This window comes from Micromys minutus (assembly GCF_963924665.1).
Source record: "Micromys minutus genome assembly, chromosome: 6".
NCBI lineage: Eukaryota > Metazoa > Chordata > Mammalia > Rodentia > Muridae > Micromys > Micromys minutus.
Genome location: NC_137975.1, coordinates 51,118,933 through 51,142,876, shown reverse-complemented (window position 1 = coordinate 51,142,876; position 23,944 = coordinate 51,118,933). Strand labels below are relative to the sequence as shown.

The window sequence follows — 23,944 nt, the reverse complement described above, 5'->3', positions numbered from 1 at the left end:
ATGTTAGTCATGTGACTTAAGATGGTGGAGGGCAGGTCCTTCCTGTCTTTCTCCAGCCAATGAGCGCTGTAACAGGAGATTTACTTCTATGTAAGTTTTTCCGCAGCCAATGAGAGCTGTATTTCCTTTTGTAGATCAGGTATCAGGTACAACCAGGAGGAACAAAGGGCTGGGAGGCCATCACTAAGACTTGAACGCTGCTGGAATATTCTCCCTAACCCTAACTGACCACTTGCAAGTAGTCTACAGTATTAAACAACTTCAACAGAGACCCAACTATCTACACTATGACATGCAAACTCAGCCCAACAAGGAAAACCATATAGCCACTAGTCTGCTGATCCAAGAAACGGTAAAAGGAAAAAATATGGCCATTTGGAGACAATGAAGAAATTACTGAGAGCCTAGAAGCCCCAACGAGGACAAAAAGGGACACTGGAAACGGAATAATGGGAAAGACTCCAATGAGAGGGGAACACACCTCTCCTTTAGGCAGGATTTTCTGTTCATCCAACTTGAAGGCTGTTCCAATTCTTCTCCGGACAATAGGTGGTTCCTCTCCTGGATCCAGGGGATATTCAACAGGCAATTTTCCTGTGAGTTCCTGCGTGCGTAGAAGAGTGTTCAGAGAGGTTGTATGTCATGAATATCAGAAGACATGCTTATCTTTTATCTAGGACACAATCTGGTGCACAGATCCAACGCATACCTGAGACCTGTTAGCATTAAGTACTATGCTTAAATGTGAGTTCATGGGATAGCTGGGCCCGATGGTACAAACCTGCATCTCGCTACTCAGGGGGCTGAGGGAGGAGGGTCACAAATTTAAGACCAAGTTGAATAACTAATGAAACCCTGTCTCAGAAGACCTCCACAAAACAACCTCCCCTAAAAATGATTTGCAGATAAGAGTTCGGTGGCAGTATGCTTGCCCAGAATGCATCCTCTAGTGGGGATGGGGTAGGAGGAAGAATCCACATTATGAAATTTAACCTCTACCAAAAAAAAAAAAAAAAAAAAAAAAAAGAATGCCAACGTTCCTCTACAGATGTGTTTGTTTTTTTTTTCTCCAAAATAATTTTTTGTCAAGCAAATAGAACTTCTCTTGGACTTCATAGTCATCCATTTGTTGATCTAGTGAGCATTTCCTGTGAACCTACTATGTGTGAAGAAAGGCTACAGCCAGTGAGCAGCATCCAACACAACTGGTTCTTTTCACTTGCATCAGTTACTCCCACTTGGAAACTTAAGGGGTTTTGTTGTTGTTTGTTTCTCTTTTTCCAAATGCAAGCCTGTACCCCCAATACTCATCAAGACACGAGTTCAAGGCCAGCCGTGGATACATAGTGAGACTCTGTCTTTTTTTTTTTTTAAAGACACTAACTTCTGTTTGAGAGTTTTAGTTAAAAACTAAATGTGAACAGAACACACACACACACACAACACATAGAGAAATTCTGGTATGTGTGCATCTGGGGCTCTGGGAGTCTAAGTGTTAAGGGCATGACAGTGGGTCGAAGGTGGATTCCACAGTGACTCTGCACCAGCCCAGACCATCTGAGGAATGACTCAGAATTAGAAGGCCCTGAATGAGTGTGCTACACTCGGCTGGATGAGGATCGGTTTAAGTCTGCAGCTGACCAAGACTACGGGAAACAGGCAGGATGGCAAGGCATCTCCCTGAGATAGCAGAGAGACCCCAGAGAGGCTGGGACCCCACTCTGCATTCGGTAGGCACATCTGGGCAGACACCGGCTCTGGCTTTCTGACTGTAAATCAGTGCAGATGTTACACAAGATATGTCTGCAGTGAGGACAAGCTCAGAAGTGTCCTCTTGAAGCTCCACATAGATGGCTTTTACGTTGAGCAGCCCAGGTGTGAGTTCCCATAGCAGGCAAGGTCAGATCACAGAAGGACTCCTGAAAGCCCTTGGCGTGGCAGTCTTCGTGGTATGTGTATGCATGCACACCGCCCTCCTGTTGCACACCGCCCTCCTGGGCCTGTTCTCTGTGTTCCCGTCACTGGAAGTAATTCAATAGAACTTTTATTCCTTATGCAGGCATTTTAGAATTGTAGAGCAGGATGTCTTACTGTTTGATGATTGCCTCTGGAATATTCTCTCTTTACAAAAGGTTCAGGTGTCTCTGAGACGCTTATTCTGTGACTTCCTACCTGCTCCCCTCTTAGGCCGTCAACAAACCACAGCCTGTTAAGATTGTCATTTTAATATATGTGTACAGGACAAACTGCCAGGACTTCCTTTTCTGAAAGGTTTAAGAAGGCAGGAGAGGTTAACAGTACCATGGATTTATAACGAAAGCTTTTGTGGTTTCAGTCTATTCGTTTAAAACGAGGCTACCGCTCTTCCACCGTCTGCTCGGAAGTACCCAGGTCAAGGTCTTGAATCTCCAGCCATTTAATCTGATTTCACAGGTAACCAGAGCCTCATGGTGGGGAAGTAATTTAACGCACAGGGAAATGGAACACCCACGGTTCCCACACTGCCTCACTCTGGCTGCTCCCTTCCCAAGGGGTCAAACAGTGTTTCTTGCTCCTTGAAGCCACGAGGATCTGTGAGCAGGGAACTAGTGGGAGGCTGCTGGGTCCCCTTTATCTCACGCATGTCAAGAGACTCTGGTGGAAATAAACATGTGGACAAGGGGCTGGCCTTTGGGTTGTTTCTATCTAACTTATATTTTGCGTTCTCAAAGTCAGAGGAAGTGGGAGGTTTTGGTTTCTTTATACTGCCTTTGTGAAACCATTATGGTACCTGCCGGCCTTGCCTTGACATGCTTCTTACATGCTATAACATATAGTCTTTGCTTGGTTTAGGGACTTGTTTTATTAAACACAAAATAAGGCTTTACAAATTATGAAAGGCAGACTCATACTTTTTTTTTCTCTCCTTCAAGCATAGACTTTAATAAAAAAGGCTGCTAATATTTACAGTATCACACAGTGCGCACACACACACACACACACACCTCCCCCCACAACCAGACCCACGACTTTCCCGATTTGCAATGGATTTGTGCTAATGTGGTTCTGCCTTGAGTGAGCTCCGGTTTAAATCAATCCAGACATAATTAAGCCAAGTTGAAATGTAATGTGATCTTACTCTCAGGCCCGCTGGTTCCTCCTTCCTGCTGCAAAGCATTATTACTTGGGGGAGGGGAGGAATGCACCTCCTGGATTTAGTTAGAGACCCTCTCCATGCCTCCCATCCGGAACTGGTTACCCACGGAGCTTTTGGTCATGGTCTGTGGAGCACAGCCACTCCCAGGAGAGCAACACTGTACTCATGTGAAGCACATGAGTGTTTGTACACGCGACACACATAGGCTCTTGACTATGTGTTACACTAAGAAACGAAGTCTATGAACACCGCTAACAAAGAGCTCTGGCATAAATAGAGGAAGGGAAGAACGGACAGTTCAGTAAGTGTCGAAGGGGATTGTGGGAGCCTCTACATACAGATCGCAATTGGGACTAGCACCGAAACAGGCTGAAGGAGACGCTGTCTGTTTCAGGGGAGTGGTTGTGTGTGTGTGTGTGTGTGTGTGTGTGTGTGTGTGTGTAATACCTGTGGCTGTATGTGGTGGCCACAGGACAACCCTTGGGTGTCAGCTTTCCTCTTCAGCCTTGATTGAGACAAGGTCCCTTTTGTTGCTTGTCACTGAGCATGTAAGGCTAGCTGCCCCACTCCCGCCCATCTCCCCAAAGAGATGGCAGGCGTGTCCTACTCCGCCAGGCTTTTATCTAGGTTCTTGGAATTCACCTCTGGGCCTCAGACTTACAAAGCAAGTGCTTTATCCATTGAGCCATCTCTCCAGCCCAGTGCAACATCACTTTACATCAAACTTAAATGAGTCACTACTGGGTAGATAGTGTAGTGGAAGAATGCTAGCCTGGCACGTGTGAGGCCATGGGTTCAATCCCCAGTGGCATAGAAACAAAACCAACAGCAACCACCACCAATAACAACCACAAACTAGGAAAAGCTTCCATTTTCATTTAGAAAGATCTAAAGAAACAGGAGATCCGCAGGCTTAATAGATTACTGTGTATTTCAGGTGCCACCCTGCTGTCTTTGTTGACCTGCAGTGATGCTACAATGTATCCAAAGACAAACTCAGAAGAAGCAAAAGCTTTCTCAGCATGAATTGGCATAAACTCCTGGGAAGCAAGACAGGGCTAGGACATCATACAGAATGAGGTAGTGTCCTGTGAGGACATGTCCTATGTGGCATGCAGGCATGGTTTTGGGACAGTTAGAGGGACTTGTTATTTAGCCTCAGGGTGTATGTGTCATGTGTAAGATTCAGTTTGTGACTGCTTTAACTAGCCCAGCCTTTCCTCAATACCTTGCTTCTAACAAAGGACATCATGGGGTGTGGGTGTTTCCGAGAGAATACATGTTTTTCTGAGAGTCAGTCCACATTGTCTCCACCCTGTCTTTTGTCCATAGCGAAGATGTATGACTTGACAAACAACACAGACTTAATTGCTTACAGCTTCCCGGAGACACAATCTCTTCAGTTCCTCCAGTCGCTGGCGCAGCGTCTCCTCCAGAGCTTCCTGCCTGGATTTCAAGGCAGCCAGCATGTCTTTCTTGGCCGACTGTGAGCTATCTGATTCCTGAGAACCTGTTGATAAACAGCAGGATTACTTGGCTGGCTGATAGGGGACGCACATCTGGACCACTAATGAATTTCACTGGAGCTCACAACTCGGATATGGGATTTACCCCAGGAATCAAGGAGCGTGAAATGAGACAGGTGTGCCGCGTTCTAAGCAGAAGTGAATTCATATACCATGTGGAATATATAGCTTCTCAGAGGACTGGCAGGGGAGCCGAGTCTCCTGAACAAGAACACTGTCATTTCTGACTGTCTTAAGACATGTCACATCAGCCAATTTTAGTACATTTTACAAAGGAAGGGGGAAAGTAAAGTGTAAGTTAATATTAGTAATTTCAATACATGATTTAAATTTTCTTTGGTCTACTGAAAGAATGCTGACTTTGCTTTATTGCAAAGATAGTATCTGTTCTTTGTAAAATATTTGAAAATATAGACAGGTATAAAAATAATAAACTAGTCACTTAGAGATAACTATCATATTATGCACTTTTCTTTGGCCTTTTCCCCAGACAATACACACACACACACACACACACACACACACACACACACACAGATTAGAATTTTGTCTACTATTTTATCTGAGTGCTATATGCTGAGGAAAAACTCTTTCCTCGTGGAGAAAATACAATGCATACTTTTCAAAAGACTTATCTACATTTCTCATGCTTTCCTGGCTAGAATGTCTGCATGATTCAAACAGCAGGCTGCCAGATATGAAAACTTTTTAGAAGGCAACCTTGTGAACCAAACAAGAGGAAAATAAGTTGAAAATGCCAACTGGAGGAATTTAGCTTAGACTGAAAGGTTCATTTCATGGCTGCAGTGTCTGGCTCCTGGAGTGGGGTTCTTGTAGTGAGACTAGCAGCCCTTTCTACCTTGATGGGTTATGGATGTGCACTGACAGCTGCCCCAGAAGCAGCCAGGCCAATGGCTGCATTTCTTCTCTCATCCAGACTAGCAGAACTGTTAGAAATCAATGGGTATCACTGACTATGCATCCAGGGGGCTCAGACCACCCTACCACCAGCTTTCACAGCCCTAGAGAGCTGAATCTATGTCTGTAACTTTGGTTTCTCAAGATGTCAAGGCAGGAGGAACACAAGTTCAAGACCAACCTGGCCTACAGAAAGCCACTTCAGAGACTTAGGTTAGCATAGGTAAAGATGAACATCCTTGCTATGAAAATTGTAATGCCCTGCTGGGAACAACTAGAGATATAAATGGACAGAGGTGACTACTCTAGACCTGGGTCCAGATGTTATTGTTTTAAAGATGTCAGTTCACCATGAATTAAACAATGTAAGAAAAGTGATCCCAATAAAAATCCCACAGGACTTGGTAGTAGTGGAGTGTGAGTCAGGAACTGTATTTTCATAAGAGACAACTGAACACTTGGATGGTTCGGCAACCAGGCTATGGGTTGGAGGCTAACTCAGTGGTAAAGAAGATGTCTCAGAATCCTGACTTCTGTGCCTTTGCATTGCTAGACCCAAATGCCTCTAAACATACAGCCCTGTTCTTTATGGCCTCTGGTCAGGAAGCCCATATTCCTGATTTTCATTCTCCCAGATTCCCTGGCATCCTTATACTGAAGAATTCCCAATGTCTAAGTACAATTCGGCTCTGGCTTAGGCTACATTCTCTCCCTTTTCTGGCCCGTTTGAGCTTGAAATTGAAGACATCTATCACTGTGAGAACAGACCATCTTATGCTTCCCCAGGAGCAAATAAATATTGTCAGCTGTATACTTGGGTGCTATAATTAAATTGTATCTTATCTTAGTGAAAAAGGAAAAACAGAAAAGACAAAGCAATAATCTACTGCTTGTATATCATTCCGTTATGGAAGCTGCCTTCTAAGCTTTGAATCATGCTGTAACTCTTTCCTGAGGTTCTGACACGCTTTAGTTGCAAGTGTCCAAATTCAACAGCAAACTCAGCAAATGCCTGATCCTTGCTGAGACTCCATTACCTCATGGTCCAGATGTGCCTTTCTCAGGTATCACACCACTAGCTCTTATTGCAGGCGCCCTTGGTTGCCGGTGGTTAACGTTTTTTTCTCATCCCTAAGTCCACTACTGTGTGCTTATCAGCTCTAAACCCTCTCTGCACTTTGTCCGTCTAATGCGACCTGGAAAACCCATTATGACTCTTAATTGGGTCTCCTAGTACCCATCACCAATCCCATTTGAAGACAGGGAAGTTTAATGAGGCACTCTGTGCTCCATCCTCTCAAAAATGAATAAGGATGTAAAATAATACTGGAAGGAAATCAGACTTTAGAAGTGGGCCTGGGGAAAACTCGAGTTCAAAAAGATTAAGGAATTTCTAGCATGAGTCAGAGGTTCATTGCTTTCCCTTCGCCACTGCCTAACCACTCAATAGGAAATGGTGATTTATTGCATCAAATCTAAGAGCTCTAGATATCTGGGAACAGCAAAGCTCACCACAACATTGAACTTTAGGAAGCAAGCATACAATTTGTGGACGATTGGTTCGCTGTTACAGGATTAGTAAAGATTTGGTCTTGAGTGGTGGGGCTCATTACAGCTACCTGAATTATTATTTCTAATAATTAACTTCAATATCAACGCACATAAGATAGGCTAGAGAGCCTTGGCCAGCCCAATAGTTCCCGAGTCTGTCTCTGTATGGCTGGCATTCCAAATGCTAGCTGGCTCCACTGCACACTGTGAGTCTGGAAATTCCTTCATGAAGAATACAGAGCCTGGAAACTAGGTTATACCCCTGCAAGTAAGGCTACCCTGGACACTCAGGATTCTATTTTAATGGCAGCTGGACAGCCAGGTAGAGGGGAAACATCTGGGTTTGATAAAGTCTAAGCCATTCATTAGGTGGGTGGTTCCCGAACAAGGCATTTGCTCTCCTATCTTGGTAGGTGAATAGATGACTTGATGCATGTAAAATACTCAGCACTGTGCCTGGCCTAATGAAGCCCTTCACATGGAGTTTGATTTACCATAGTGGTGTAGAGCTAGAGAAATCACTGACATTAGCTGTTTCCTTCTGAATGAGGTTCCGGTCAAAGATAAGAACTTCACTGAATGATTCAGAAGAGTGAGGAATCCAGAGCTGCAGCTACAGAAAGAAGCAACAGTGGGCAGTGTTTTCCAACCACATTTCCTAAGCACCGAGACTCCAGATCTGCCACAGGGGCTACTGCAAATGAAGCTGGGAGTGTGGATGGGTTACTTAGTGGGTGTGGGTCTCCATCCCATATTTCACAAGCTCCACATAAACCTGGTACCCTTTGCCAGGCAGTTGGGGTGCAATGCCTTTAATCCCAACACTTGGGAGGTAGAAGCAGGCAAGTATGAGTTTGAGGGCAGCAGAGGGAGTTCCAGGATGGCCAGGACTAAGCAAAACCCTGTTCGGGGGGTGGAGAACCCTGTTGCATTTGAAAAAACGATCCCACTGCCTTCTGTATTGAAGAGCAATCAACTAATTTGAAGCAAGAAATCTGATGGTTTCTCTATGTATAAGCCTGTGAGCTGTGACCAGTAGCTAAGGATGCATGGCCACCCAGAGGAGAAATGGCCAAGTGTCTTGGAACAAGCCTACTGAAAGCCTCTCAAAGAGCAACTGAAGAGGAGGCCCATAGTTCTCTGTGAGGCTGAGCATTCTTACAAGTGACTCTAGGTGTCCCCTGGATGAGACTCTTGCCTTCTAAAGTGGGTAAAGAAGGAAGCCAGCAAAACTGGCTGAAATCAAAGGGCAGAGATGCTCTCTGGGTTGTCCACTTCAATAGCAATGGAATCAGGAGCTCAGGCCAATGGGGGTTTCTCCAACTATGAGTTCAAGACACACAAATAAATGATACTTTACTCTGTCCATCTGGGTTTGTGTGTGTGTTTGTTTGTAAGTAAGATAGGGTCTTACTATGTAGAACAGGCTGGCCTTGGACTCTTAATGATTGCTTGTCTCTACTTCTGTGCTGGGGTTAAAAGCATGCACCACCACACCCAGACATAAATAATTTCATAGTCTGTATTTGGCCTTGGGGAAGTCCGGCACTATAATTTGTCTACTATCAATTGTTTGATCCAATTCATATTGCACATGCAAAACCTCTTTGGGGTTATATGTGAAGCCCATACAACTGGCAAAACCACATAAATCTGCTATCTTTGAAAAGGACAGTGACTGAGAAAGACAGTGGGGGTCATCATCCCATATCTACTATTGAACATACAAGGCTTAGGTGTTTCACCTTTTTGAGAACCATCCTGGTCTTACCTAGAAAGTGACCACTTGACCAACTGTCTAAAATGTCTCCAAACTCAAAGCACTGATTGCCCAATAAATAACTCAGGCAATTCTTTCTTAGCTGTTAGCCTTCATTTCTTCAAGTTTTACCAAAGGAAATTTATAGCCAGTACAACCTCCTTCCTTCTTCCTTGGCTACCCAAACCTCTAGGGATGACAAGCACTCTCCCAACTCTGGTCATGTCACCTCTGCTACTGCTGCCCCCTGGCAGAAGCAGGCAGGGGTGGGGAGGCATGTCTAATCACTAACAAGAGCCTAAAGGGTTTATCTCTTCCTGATCTTGAATGCCCACGAGTCTTAAACTGGAGCTGTCTGTAAGATGAAGCAAGAAGATGGATGGGCCATCTCTACTGTACCTGGAAGAGTGAAATTTCAAAACTTACACATTAAAAAACAAACAAACAGCAGCAACAACAAAAACAGTAGCCAAGGGCTGCTGAAGGGATGGAAGGAATAATGGGTTGGTGTAAGAGGCCAGTGAGAAGCAGGTGAGATGACTATTTTTGAAAGGTAACTGATGAGACATGAATATCCTTTCGGAGAGGGTATTAAGTGGTACTCAGATTTACAGAAAAGGACAGTCTCTGGGAAACAAACTGATATCGCACCGTCCTAAAGCAGGAGCCTGCAGTCTGTTTCAGCTCATCTACTGAGTGGATCTCAGATGGGGGTGAGGTGGGGCAGGTTCTAGAACTTTCCTGGGTCTCGGTTTCCTGTGAACTGGGTGACGAAAACAGGGCTCTTCAAATACGGGGGGGGGGGGGAATGAAGCAGGGCCACATTTGGAAGATGCTAGAAGATAACTCAGAACACACCGAATGCCATATGAATACTGGTTATTGTTCTTAAAAATCCTTCCTGGCCTTTACTAGGGGGTCGGCATTTCCATTTCAGAATGTTCCATGTTGGAAAAAAGAGCCCCGAGTAGACAAGAAAGTGAGGCGTGGCAGCTGGTGTGGGCAGAAGGGAAAAGTGGGTTTTGTTTGTTTGGTTGTTTTGTTTAATGGAACTCAGCAGGAGTTACATGCTAAGTTCCGGAGTCGGCACAGAAGCATTCCCTCCACACTCACAGCAGAGGTCAGGGGAGCACAGGGAGGCAGAGGTGGGGCTCAAGCTTTACTTTGTGTCCCGCTCAATCCTTTGAATGGAATGAGATGGGAACATTCTGTCTCACTGCTCTGGTACCTTGGTGACACCCTGTGGGTTGCATTTGCACCTTCTGTCCCAGCAGGACCACGCACCACATACTCTGATCTCAGAATGCTAGAGAAGGCAGGAGGAGAGAGGAAGCCAGTGGTGGTCTTCAGATCTCCTGGTGCGACAACAGAGACTTCTGGAGTCCCTTCCATGTGCCAGGTCATATGGGGGAAACAGTGTCAGCCTTCAGTACTGCCCACCGGAGGAATTGGAGACAAGCAAAATAAATGAGGATGGAAGACACCACAGCATGGGGTGGGGGTGGGGCAGCTAGGGGACTGGTCTGGTTGGTTTCTGGGTGATCAGCCTCCCACTGATTGACAGCCAGGAAAACCTACTGAGTTCTGAAGAACTCAGGTGGGGTAGGCCATAGGAAGACGACTCTTATCCAAATGCAGCTAGGCCAAGACTGCGCCTCAAAGAAAGTCATTTTCAGTGGGCATTTGGGAGGAAGCCAGCCGACATCACAGATATTACTGTGGATTTAGGACCAATTTTCCATTTTCCAGCTGGGGAAATCTAGACGGGACCTGGAGGCAGCTGTATATGAAGAGACCACATGTGGCGAGGCCACAGAGCCAACAGCAGCTCTCTCCCCATGAACATATGGAAGGATCTCCTCACTCAGCAGTGATGGAGAATTTGTTGCAGTCATTCCAAAGACCCTGCTGAGGATACGCAGAGACCTGTGCATCTGTTTTCAGAGACAGATGCTGATGGGCAGCTTCCCCTGCTTCCCCCTCCCCCATCCAGAAGGCGGAAGGGGAGCTTTCCTCTTTGGAAGAAGGGGAAATATAACACAAACAGTAATCTCCCCAACCCCACCCCCACCCCCAGTAAGAAAAAAATCTATTGTCATAAAAGCCAGGGAAGGGAATGACTGCTTGTTTGGCCTTAAAGGGGAAAATGAAAAGTTAAGACAAAAAAAAAAAAAAAAAAAAAAAAGAGAGACAGCCAAGTCCCAACAGATCCATAGAAGCTGTGAGGGAAAGGCTTGGCAGATACCCAGGAGCAAATATGGGGGAAGGGGTTAGACTCCCCTTTATGATAGGGAGGTTTTTACTTCCCAGAGATATTCTCAAGGATGAATTCCTTACTTCAGAGATATCCTGGAGACCCTGTGATATAATGCCACCCTGCAGATAGCGGGGTCAGTGTGCTATCTCCAGGGACCATCTCTGCGAGTTCAGTGTGATTTCCAACACGAACAATGCATGCCTGGAGAACTTTTCATCAGCCTGGGAGATTTTACAAATGGAACTGGTTAGCTCCGGGAGTAATGGAGTGGCAGTTCTTTGAAAAGCGAGCACCCTTTGGTGGTGTGGAGGAGTCTTCGGGATGGCTTGCTCTTCTTGGGGGAGATTCAGTGGCTCTTTTTGCCAAAGGGGGGGGGAATGCACTCAATGCCAAGAAGGGAAGGGGGTAAACAGACAGACAATCTGTGTCTCAACGTTAACAGCATCTGATAAAATATCTAATTGAAACCATTACCGGTGGGTAATGCATGGGGGTGCCGTCCCTCGGCTCAGGACTGGGGGAGCTGACCCTGCTGTTCCAGGACTCTTGCTTGACTGTAATATGGGGTTTGGAAACCTAATTGCAAATCTCCATGATCTTTATTCTATGCTCTCAGCAAAGATAGGGAAGTTGAACGCAGAGTTTGGCTAAGCAGAGAGACGTGTCTGAGAGTTGGTAGGGAGATCGCTCTTCTGATGTTAAAACCTTACCACCAAGAGCCATTCACTCAGACTGTACAGTGTGGATCGTAGTTCTATTTCACAGGCGGATATACCTTTCCTAGTAACACCCGGGGGCACTAAGGTGGCCATAGGAGTTTGTTATCCCCACCCTCCACCAAATAGAAGTGGAAGAGACCACTACCTTCCATTCTCCTCTCCTTTTCAACTCAAGCCAGACCTGCTCAGAGGAGTCCGGAAACATCCATCCCGCAGACAGTGCTTTTGCAGCCTGCCGGGTTTCACAGTCCAGGATAAACAACCTTTGGCAGTGCCTGGGAGGTTGTGCCCAGCAGCAGAGCCGAGGTTATGACCAAATTTAAGGCCTCTGGAATGCAGTTCATCTTGGACCTAAAAGGAGAGGCACCTCACAGCCAATAGAAAAGTCTGAGCGGCCAGAGAAAGATCCAGGAAGAAGACAAGACTTCTTCCTGGTGATCAAAAAAGAGCGGATGTTGACAAAAGGAGGAACACTGAACAAGAATCACCGCACGCTTTGTGCACGGCAGGGTCCTGCAGTGTGAGCTGTGGACAGCTCCAAGCGCACAGCTGGTAGGCGCCCACACCACCTCTCCATGGGGAGAGATGTCAGATAGCTGGCATTGGCATCTTTACACAAGTTATTAATAAACATTCTCACAATAGGAGGAAGTGGCTGCGTTCAGAGGAGGAGAATGTGGGAATTGTTGACTAAAGAAGGTGGACCCATCCCAGGCAAGGTGGGGGTCAGGGTTGAACACAACATATTTTTTCCTAGAATGAAAAGTGTCAGAGCCACAGAATTATAGCAGAATGCAAACTTGGGCGTGGCTTTACTCTTTAAAAACCGTGGCTCCAGCACCATAGCCTTCATGTTTCTGCTTTATCAAATGGGAGAAGACTCAGCTGCCGTCAAATTAACCACACAGCCAAATTCTTATCCATAAATTCTTCTCTCTCTGTCTCTCTGTCTCTGTGTCTCTCTCTTTATCTCTCTCTATCTATCTCTATCTCTCCCTTCCCCTTTCTCTGACACACACACACATACACACACACACTCACACAATTGGTTTGGGTGGCTAACACAGCAAATCATGGGGCCTTGCAGAACCCTGGGTATTTCCTAGGTGGGTTTTTTCATTTGTTTTTAAATACCATGAGAGCAAAATCACCTCTCTGACAGCCCCCACGCTCTCCCTGAAATCCTGACTACCCCATAAAGACAGATCCTTAAAACATGCTGACCGGAATCTTAGACTCATTTCTAGAGAAGCTACGAGAGACAGAGCGTCTTCAGCTACAATGACAAGTACAGTTGTTTGTGTTTTGCTATGTCACCCCTTCCCTCTAACACCTCAAGTGATGTGTATGTGTGGGGGAGTGGGGGATAAACCCTGTGAAGATCCTGCAAATGATTTGGGTCTTCTGTTTTTCTTTTTCAGTGATGCTTGGGATTAGATTGAGAGCTATAGGCTAATGCACTACCCACTAAGCTGTGCCCTGGCTCATGTAGAAAGAGAAGGTGGGCTGAAGGGGAGAGAAAGAACGTGCTCTAAAACAGTTCAATTGAATGAATGAATGAATGAAAACTGAATTTGAACACCCTAACAATTTGTTACTTAAAGCCTATGTGGCCAAATCACCATGGCCAAATTTGGAGGAAATATCCAGGCTCTTACTGTGACTAAATGCCTCCCCTGCTTATTCACTCCCTTCTGGGAGGTCGGTTAGCAGATTTCCTGAACCCCTACACAGGTAGATTTTGCCCAACACAGGCCTGTAGTCTGACTTAGATGGGACCCAATTCTGTGAGTCTTACCAGGATAGAAACTGACAGTCTCCTCATGGGGGCTCCTGTGTAAAATGTCTCAACACCAAGCTTAGTCAGCCTCAGAACCATACGCCCCTTTTGTGTGAAAATGCTCGTCACCACCTCTCCTGTCTGCTCACACTCAGGGAATTGCTGTGCATACACTTCTGGCTTTTGATCTGAATAACAATGGCATTTCTTCATCTCTTCGGCACTAGAGGCCTCAGAAGCCAAGAACTGGACTTCTTAGTGATTTTAAAGGTAGTTACACACCTTTAAAATAAATAGAAATAGAAAACCTGCCTTTAGAGTTACTAATAGCTTAGAACCACCTTATCTCCATTTTGTATCAATAGACAATACTCTTTTCAGAGAGGCACTCTATGTTTTTAAATGCCTCGTATACTAACCAGTTCTGGCTCAGCCCAGCCCTGAACAATTGAGTTCAGAAACATCTATTCAACAGAAGGAGGTTTTGCAGCACAGTTCTACAGTCCAGTATAAACAAACGCTGGCAGCACTGACTCCTTTGGCAATGCCTTGGAGGGTGGCGATGGAGGGTGTTGTGCCCCAAAACGGACCCAAAGCTATGATCAAAATCAAAGCATAACATCTCTTAGGGGTTAAAGTAAATGTTTACATTATGGAAACAAGACAGCACTGTTAATATAGTCCTGATAATCAGGATGTTGCATTGCTGGGACGTGTCGAGAGAAACGAATAGAAGCAACCAGGGTTGGCCGTTGGTGCTGCAGGGATGAGGGGACAATGCAAATGACCTCAGGTCTAACACAGTGTGACAAAGCAGGTCAACCTGACAGCAGGATAGAGATGCACTGTCTGGTTTAAAGATGCTTGGATGCCATTCCTAACCATCGATGTGGTATCTCATTTACCTGTGAGGGAGGATGAGGGAGAATCCCCAGAAAGGAGACTCCTAACATACAACACAGGTCTTACTGCTATGCTGTAAAATTTTGTGTCACCAACTTTACTAGTGGCCACTGGGTGCTGGACAACGAACGTGGGCTAGCTAGGTTCTCAGTATGTCTCTGAGACGCATTTACTAGACACCGCTTAATAAGGAGGGAGGGAGAAAACAGTTTGTGCAACTGGGTGCTGGCTTGTCTTATTCCTGAGTGGTTTTGTTAGCATGGAAGGTCAGGCAAGTAAGTGTTAATAAAAAGACAGAGCTGTCCTGTGGCAGCAGGTAGGAGAGAACATGTTATGGACAAAAAGAAAGAAAGAGGAGGAAGACTAAGTTCCTGGGGACAAGGACCTGGTCCATTATAGGCAGGGGTACCAATGGCTTTCCTGTGGTGAAGGCTGCCTCCTCCCAGGGCAAGCACTCACAACAGGCAGCAGGCAGCAGCCTCTGTGGGAGGGAGGACTAGATCCATGTACCCAAGAAATTCCCTTTGTTCACTGATGGCAAGCATCCTGTTCTGGTTCCTCCCTCCATTGTCCCAGCTGTTTTCCTAAGTCATGAGGGTGGGCGTGGGGCATTCCCAAAGAGCCTCAACTGGCATTCACAGACATTTTTTCAGGCTCAAACTTGTAAGGCCCAGGAGAGGTTGACAAGTTCTTTGGTCCCCTCGCGGGACTTTCTATGCCTTCCACAGTTCTTCGTATATAGCAATGTCAGAAAGGGCTGAGTGTCTGGAAGCTACCGACTGTTACAGCCTGCAAGTGGCCTTAGCTGCTCCCCTCGGTTTCTGAACGCCTTTCCCGGGCCCTGCTATAACATTTGAAAGTCACTTCAGCATCTTGAGAGAGAGATGCTCACACATTACATGTAGGCATGGATCCAGCAGAAGATTTCCTTGTGACTTATCTTTTAGCCCACTGGATTGATGATTAATGCCAATCTGACTGCAGTGTAGAAATGGATCGCACTCTGGCTTCAAAGATGCTCAGGTGGTATTCCTGGTGGTTAGATGGGGTCAGTCTCAGCTTAGGGACTTCATCTACAGCTTCTGACAGGCATCTGCCTTGGTACCCTTAGAGCTCACCTCAGAGAGATGAGGGGCTAAGAAAGGTGGACCAGGTCAGAGGCTCAAAGCAGAGAAGCCTGGGTTTCATTATCTTTAGCCACGTGTCCACTTTAATCTCTTTTTCAGCAAGAAGAGTGGCCTTCAGAACACAGTCCCTGAACCAACCAGCAGCAGAGTGACTGGGAACTAGAAATAGAAAGTATGTAGAAGTAGAAATAGAAACTCATTCTTGGGCTCATGAAGATTTGCAGGACCTTGTGAGATGAGCAACATGGTGGTGCCATATTGTACTCCTCTGGCCCTCTGCTGGAAGAGTCCAGGGTAGGGAAAGGCTAAACTCTCAGTTAGTAGATAAGGAGCCTGGTAGGATATGGAGCCAGGCTTCTGCCTTAGACTGGGATTCACAGGAACCATGAACATCATCTCATGCTGTGCCTAAAAGACAAAGTGTTGCCTTTGGTTCTGCTTTGCCCATTTAGGATGAGAGCGGCTGTAACTCTGAATAGACCCTTAGGCTTTGAATGCTCTTGCCTTGATACAGGAAGACCACATTTTTTTACAGTCTTCCTTGCAAACCCTCTAAGCCTCCGAAGCAGCGGCCATTGGGCACACCTTTTGTATGAAACAGCTTCAAAGAACTACAGGCCAGGGCAGAGTTAAGAGTCGAACTCAACATCATGGAGATCTGGCAGAGACTGATCCTGAAGCAAATCTAATTTTGACAGTTTTTAAAAGACAAACAGTATGCAACAGGCCATATTATAAAGCCCGCAAGCATGTAAACATATCACTGGGTCATAAGACGTCTAACGTGGAGATCGGAGTCACACCCTGCCCGCTCTATCACAAGTCCACGCCTCACTCCAGGGCATTCTCCTGTCCTGAGCTCTTTCAGCTTCAATGGCTGACTATAAGTGGGCAGCACCAGCCCGGAAACTAACTCAGGTCAGTTCATCTTCCTCCTCTGTTTTTCCCCTTCTTGCTGTTACAGTTGTTTGCAGGCACTGTATATAGTTCTAGAACTGGCCCTGGAAAAGGACAGGAGGAAAAGACTTATTTCATAGGTCAGAGGCATGGTGACACGGCTCTTGTCCTAGTTAACTTTAATCTGTCAACTTGACATAGCCCAGCGTCATCTGCCAGGGTCTTCAGTTTAGGACTGCCCAGATGAGATTAGCTTGGGGCCATGTCTGTGTGGGATTGTGTTGACTGGTAACTGGTGTGGGAGAGCTCCCTCCACTGTAGCTGGTACCATCCCTAGGCAGATGGGGCTGGGCTGTGTAAGAAAACTCGTTGAATAGTAACCTAGGACAGCAGAACAGTCATCCGTGCTCCTCCGTGTCCTGTTTCGGTTCCTGCCTTGGACTCTCACTCTGACTTCCCTCAGTGATGGACAGTTCACTAGCAGTGTAAGATGAAATTAACGCTTCCTTTCTCTCCTTGTTGCGTTTGGTCACAATGTTTTAACACAGGGACAGAAACACAGTCTACGTTCATCAGGGTTCAGACAGACAGCTTTAGGCGTTAGCTAGTCACATTTGGCTCACAAATCATCTTTGTCTTTCTCTCCCTCTGACCTCATAAACCCAGGCCTGTCTTGTCATTTAAGCAAACGACAGCATTCCCTCACCCTTTGACTGATTCGGAGGCTGGGGGTTGAATCTGGAGCCTTGAGGATGCTAACTAAGCAAGTTCTCTACCAATGAACTACTTCCTTGATCTCCACTCTTGAAGCCAAGATGAATTTGATCTGGACCTCCTTTAATGCCGGAATGACCTGCCTGATGCTCAGAAACATAGATGGCGGAGAGCTGGGTGTGGTGGCCAACACTTTTGATCCCAGCCAGCACTCAGGAGGCAAGGACAGGTGGATCTCTATGAGTTTGAGGCCAGCCTGGCTTACAGAGTGAGTTCCAGGACAGTCAGACATGTCACACAGAGCAGGGTGGAAGAATTAGGGAGTGGAACCAGATGATGACAGGGCCATACCTTTGTGACAGCAAGTCTCTCCTTTACTCATTTACCCTGTAAAGTCCCAGATATCTCCTTGGAAGCAGAATGTAGCAGCTTGACCCTTACCTCTGTTCTTGACCAGGATAAACCTCCCTTTTAAGGGCACACAAAAAAACCCTGCTCTCTCTGCCTTTGGAGTTGACACTCGGGATGATAGTTAATGATTACATCAGTCAGCATTGAAAGAAAAAACAAAAAACAAAAAAACCCACCCATAAGTGCCCTTAGAGTCTCTGACAGTTTGTCCCACACTGAAGTTCCATGGATCTCCCTCTGCCCCTTCTGATACCTTGGGAAACTTTTCTTTGGTTTGAGAACTAAAGCCAGCTTCTGCACGGCATACTCAATGACTTCCGTGCCTGGTGCCTCCTCCTCCCCCTCCCCTCCCCCCTATAGGAAGGAAGCCGCTCTGTGGAAGGTGTCTCAGGCTCAGGTCCTACCTGAAGACAGCAGGCTCCCACTGCTGCCACTGATGATCTTCCCTTTGCTCCCCATGTTGGCCAGCTTTGAGGTCTTTAGTGTCCCTGTTTCTGTTAGGTCAATGGCGATCTCGCTCAGACTCCGTGCCGCATGGATCTTGGACTGGAAAATGAAGGCGCACAGGTTATGGAAGGAAGAGAAAATACTCGCCTACTTGTAATTCTGAATTTAGGGGGCTCATAAGTCACACAAACTGGAGTTCTCAGCCCATGATACCACGGGCTCTAGAGCTTATCGGGAAGAGTGTGGTCTTTGTAGTCTATACCTCTGGGAAAGGCACTGAATCTCAGTGAGCCTGATTGTTCCTAAAAGCCAGGAAGTTGCCACCTACTACAGAGGGATAGGCTGGGGTCAAAGGAGACAAGCTGTGTGGAGGGCATTCCCTCCCCTCTCTAATTCTGTCCTCCCTCCCCCCTCCTTTCTTCTCTGCTTGACAAAGCAACAAATGAAGAAGAGTGTCAAGGCCGGGAATCCTAGTTACTTGGAGGAGCTGAGGCAGGGAGATAACACATTTACAGATTGCCTGGGCTAAAGAACAAGTTCAAAGCCAGCTCTGGAGACTTAGTGAGATACCCATTCTCAACATAAAAAAGCAGAATAAAGAGGTATAGTACAAGATTCTAGGCTCAAGCCCTAGCAAAACATGCATGCGTACACATATACACATACGGATGTACATACACACACATGCACACACACATAAACACAGATGCACACACACAAATACACATGCACGCACACACATACACGCATATGCATGCACATACATGCACACATATAGTTGTGACTATACTTATTTTATGCTTAAACAAGGAGGAGTAAATGAATTTCTAGCTTTATGAATGACAGATGGGATTTATGAAACAAATTATGAAATAATAAATGTAGATATTATTCAGCATCTTAAGTTATTACTCATGTGACCAGAGAAAGTTTAGATGATGGAATACTGGCACCCTACAATATAGAATCCTCTGGGATACTCGGGTCCTGCCAACAGCATCTGTCACAAGACTTGCTTCAATTTTCATTGATTAAATATAAGAAGACTCTAAAGTCTTCATATTGTTGTATGAATCCACTCCATGTTGTATGTAGATCAACTGACCCTGCTGGGCTGATAGTCATAGCTGATAAAGAGAACCCACTTTTGCTTTCTAGTTTACCATTCCATCCCTAAAGGTGATTTTTTTTTCCCCAGGAAGGCCATCTGCTTGAGTTATACCTTTTCTAATATGGAAATGAACTGTATTTTCTTTCTGCAGTCATTATTTGGCATTCTGCAATTTGTCGCTGTTATTTTAGAAATGGATGCCTTTATGATACCATACACATCACGAAAGCCATTACAAGTGATAGTCTAAGCACACCCTGGCCCTCTGTGGTGGAGTGGGGGAGCTCAGTGGGTGGCTGCTGTCTGAGAGCAGGTCTTTCCACACCCACAAGGCTCCAGACAGATTCTGACAGCCTTGGTGAGGCCTGCACACCACTGTCCCCTCTTCCTGATTTACAGGCTTCCGCCTTTGCTCAGGGCCTGTTATTTGTCCCACAGAGGCTATCTGGGCCCTTAAGGCCTCGCCCTTCCTCTGGCCTGTTGTTGCCTGTCCTGGTAGATGACAGCGACTTCCGGCCACAAGAAGCCCCTAGACGTTTTGCTTTTGAGTTGTTCACCCGATGTGAACTGTCTTCCTTCTCCCCTCCTTCTCCAGCATTGGTGCTTTGACTTGGGTCTCCTCTTTCTAACATTTAGAATCTGGTCGACTTCCTCAGGTTAGGGCCCCCTTGTTCATAAACAAACCCGGCTGCCAGGCTTGGCAGCCCTTTGACTGTAGCAGGAAGCAGGAAGGGCTTTCTATTTCACGTGGACTCCACGTATCTACAGCACCCATCTGGCTGTGCTTTATCCTTCAGACAAGTAGAGCAAGCACAATCCATTACTTCTCTTTCAGCACTGTTCCGTACCAAGACTTAAACAATGATAGAGCAGCAACTCATCAAACCCATGTAGCACCGTGACAAAGACCCAGGAGCTCCTCTTGGTCGGTCACTGGTAGACTCTGACCCTTGACCTCTCTAATCCTCAGATGCCTGTTCATACCATGGGGATCTTAAAGCCATGTCGCAGAGTTGGGATGAGGATTGTGCCAGATTCTCTATGTCAGGGTCATTGTAATAGGAATGGGATAAATTAGAATCTGGATGTAAGAATGGGGTTAAATTGATAGCTCTACCTTACGTTTTAAGGATCCCATTAATCACATGGAAATCCTCAGATGAGCCCCCTACCCACCTCCCCATCCCCCTGTTCACCCTGCCACCTTATATATCAGCCTCAATGGCAGAAAGCCAAAATACAAAAGCAGCAACCACAGATAGTCTTTTTCTAAGATAGTTTAGATTCTGGTAACTTTAAGAACTTTCTGGAATGGGCCTATCACAATGACCCAAAACTCCCTGGAGATTTTCTTCTTCCATAGTAAGGTCTCTGGGTCAGCCCCAGAGTCCCTAAACATCCCAAATGGCCACTCATGTGCTGCTGACGTTTGGTGAGTAAGCCTTAATGTGTTCTGTTGTTTATTTTAGAAGGAATAAATGACAGACTGGATGAAGAAAGATAAAAAAAATAAAAGATTAAGGAGGAAAGACATCTGCACATTAACTCCAGAGCATACTGTTCTGAGGTCAGAGGAAAAGCATCCATTAGTTACTCTGAACAATGTGAGCTTTCAACGACTTTCTCCTGAAGTCTATAAGATCTTCTTTGGTTCTAGGATGCAAAGGTACTGGATCCTTATGACAGCATTTCTGATCTTTAGTATCAGCAGATATAAAGGATCAATTATAACTCGTGTCTGCAGAGCTTCCCATACTCAGTGCACTGCAGGGAACCCACTTCCCCCTTTCTGCCTTTGAAGGTAGAATGTTTCCTTCATGTACATGTTTGGGGAGCTAAAGGAGAAAGAGGGAGCAGAAGGAAGGGGAAGAAAGAAATGTAGAAGAAGAGACAGAGAGAGAGGGGAGGCTTTTAAAACGATTTGCACTATGAAGATTACTGTGAAGAAGAGTAACTGGGTGTCAGGTAGGAGGTCCATGAGCTGTCTTGGCTGCTGCTCTTGCTGACTCAAACCACTAGACAGTACTTGTTTCTCTGGGCTTGATAAACATCACTTGGGAGGCCTGAACTATGCTGGGAGCCCTTCAGAGAAAGGAATGGTTGGCATGGCCCCATACAGTAGAATGTGAAGCCTTGCCAGGATGCAGCCCACACTGCCTGTCCAGAAATATCTGAAGTTTTCCATCCCAGACCTGTTGACACTCACTGGCAGAGTCCATGGTGCCCACCAAAGATGGGTGATAGGACATATCCCAGAAATGAACCGTGTTGCAATGTAATTCCTACCAAATGTTTCGACATCTCTGATTTACGGTGGGGCTTCTGAGAAAGTTTAAACTTGATGCAGCATCAGACAGGGGGATGGCTTAGCTTAATCATGATATTAATAAAACACAATTTTCTTAAAATAAACCATATCTCCTAAAGCAATTTCACAAACATCATGTCATTTCGTCAACTACTAATCCAGGTTGGGAAGTTCCTGTTCTGTTCTCTCATTAGAGAAAGCAAACACACGTGTGATGAGATGCCTACCTAGGTCACAGAGCTGGAAAATCGTCCTCTGATGTCTAAGCAAAGAGCCTGGTCGTCACCTGTCTGTAAGGTTAAAGAACTGGCTCCCAAGCAGCATGCAGGGCTAAGAACAAAGTTCAGTGGTAGAGAACTTGCTTAGCAATAATATCTTAGGTTCCCAGAACCACAAGAAAGCAAATGTTTCTTACTCGATACATAGCTAAGGCTCTTGCGCCATGTAAATTTCTATTCCTCTGGGAATTTGGCTATTTTCTTTTGTCCTTCAGAGTAAACAGAAAGGGACAACTAAGAGCTTCCTCATGCTTTTGGCCCTTGGATTTTTTTTTTTTTTTTGTGTTTTTGTTTTTGTAAGGCAGAGTCTCACTAGGTAACCTTAGTTCATCTAGAACTTTCTATATAGATCGGGCTAGCCCTGAAGAAGCAGTCTCCCTGTCTTTGCCTCTCAAGAGCTAGAATTACATGTTTGGGCTACCTCCTATAGCTGGATCTCTCTATATAATAATTTATTTTTGTTTTATGTGTATTTGGATATTACCTGCATATACGTCTGTGTGAGATTGTCAGACCCCCTGGAACTGGAGTCAGAGGTAGTTATGAAGTACCACGTGGGTGCTGGGAATTGAACCCAGATCTTCTGAAAGAGCAGCCAGTGTTCTTAACCACTGAGCTGTCTCTCCAGCCCTCGGAGATAATAATGCTTCCTGTTACAAAAAGATTGGTGATCATTTCTTCCTGGGCTGTACCTACTGTATCTGTCTTGGCTAACTGCAATTCTGATAACCAAGGCATTTTCTCATAAGCATTTTTAAAAAGAACCCCAGGAACAGACTACTTGAGACACTCAGGAAACTGGAAAAAAAAAAAAAAAAAAAACCAACCTCAGCATAGGGAAGAGGACCCCAAGCTGGCTGCTGACATTGCACTATACCGTGGGTGACATAGGCTACTTCCTGTCTCCATTGCAAACTATGGTATTAGAATATGGGGTGGGATAGGATTCTACCCTCAAGAGTCACTGACAGTAGGATTCAGGAGAAACATTCCACCTTCCAACCATTATAACTCACCAGCAAGCAAGCCCAAGCCACGTTGAAATCAGTGTTTGTGGGTGTTGACCTCTACCTCTGAGAGCAGGGCACCAACCCCCACCCACTGTCTCAGCATCTACTGTGAGTCAAACCCCTGTGGCCCTGTTTCTTTTGATCTCACCAAGCTTCAAAGGCTTGTGCCAAGGCCCGCCACCACTAGAAAAGTGCAGGATACTCTCATGATTTCCAGTCACAAGAACACCACACAACACCTCCAGACTCAGTCACCACAAATGAAGGGGTCAGAAAAGAAAACTCAATACTTTATAAAGTGGATAATGGCTGTGACTGGACAGGACATGAATTGGAAGTGAACTAGTGAAGTGTGTGTGTGTGTGTGTGTGTGTGTGTGTGTGTGTGTGTGGTCATTTCTGCCAGTTTCTTTTCACTGGTTGTAACTTATCTTACTTTCAATTCCTGCTTTCCCCTCCAGAGGAAAAAGAAACTCCACAATAAGGGGACAAAGAGCCAACAGGGTACCAATGCAATCATCCTGACCCATTAAATGCCACCTGCCCCTGGGAACAGAGGGAGGCAACTTCTTGTGCCTGGTGGGTGCCCCTAGAGGGGTCAAGGCTGATCTTGCTCAGTGTTCCCAGGACCTGAAGCCTGTAGAATCCTAATGCAGGCTCATGGTGAAATCCACACCAGAACCTCTTCTGAGATACCTTGAATGGGAGTGGCCTGCAGGGTCGCTGGAAAAGGGGGAGGGGAGGCCAGGTGGAGGAAGAGAGGGCAACGTGTTGCTGGAAGCCCTGTGTGAACCAAAAGTGGACCGGTCTCCCACCCACCCTGGCTGTTCAGGCTAAAAGCAGAGTTGGGAGCAGGGATGGCAGGTTCCCAATGCCTGGGGGCTCCAGGTCTACGAGAGAGTCGGAGCTGGTGCTGCTTCTGTTTTGTTTTCTTTTTCACTTTTCCAGTTTTACATTTTTAAAAGCAGAGTTGGCAGTTGGAAAAGCCCAAAGGGCTTTTCACAGCAATTTCCCTAAGCGGTTGGTCCTGTCTATTTGTTGAGGATGGTTATCTGCAACCCCCACCCCAAAGAAAACAATAGACCACTGTTTA

General features: G+C 45.8%; 1 protein-coding gene across 2 annotated transcripts in view; it reads right to left on the bottom strand.

Moving 5' to 3' along the window:
- FRMD4A (FERM domain containing 4A) overlaps window positions 1–23,944 on the bottom strand; it is a gene marked incomplete at its 5' end in the record, with an annotated part of 263,087 nt that overhangs the window by 22,050 nt on the left and 217,093 nt on the right. For both annotated transcript variants that reach the window (XM_080917998.1, XM_080917997.1), the window contains 3 exons: window positions 482–604; window positions 4,513–4,646; window positions 18,103–18,244. In XM_080917998.1, the coding sequence (XP_080774124.1) occupies window positions 482–604; window positions 4,513–4,646; window positions 18,103–18,244 (399 nt within the window). The remainder of the gene's footprint in view (window positions 1–481; window positions 605–4,512; window positions 4,647–18,102; window positions 18,245–23,944) is intronic.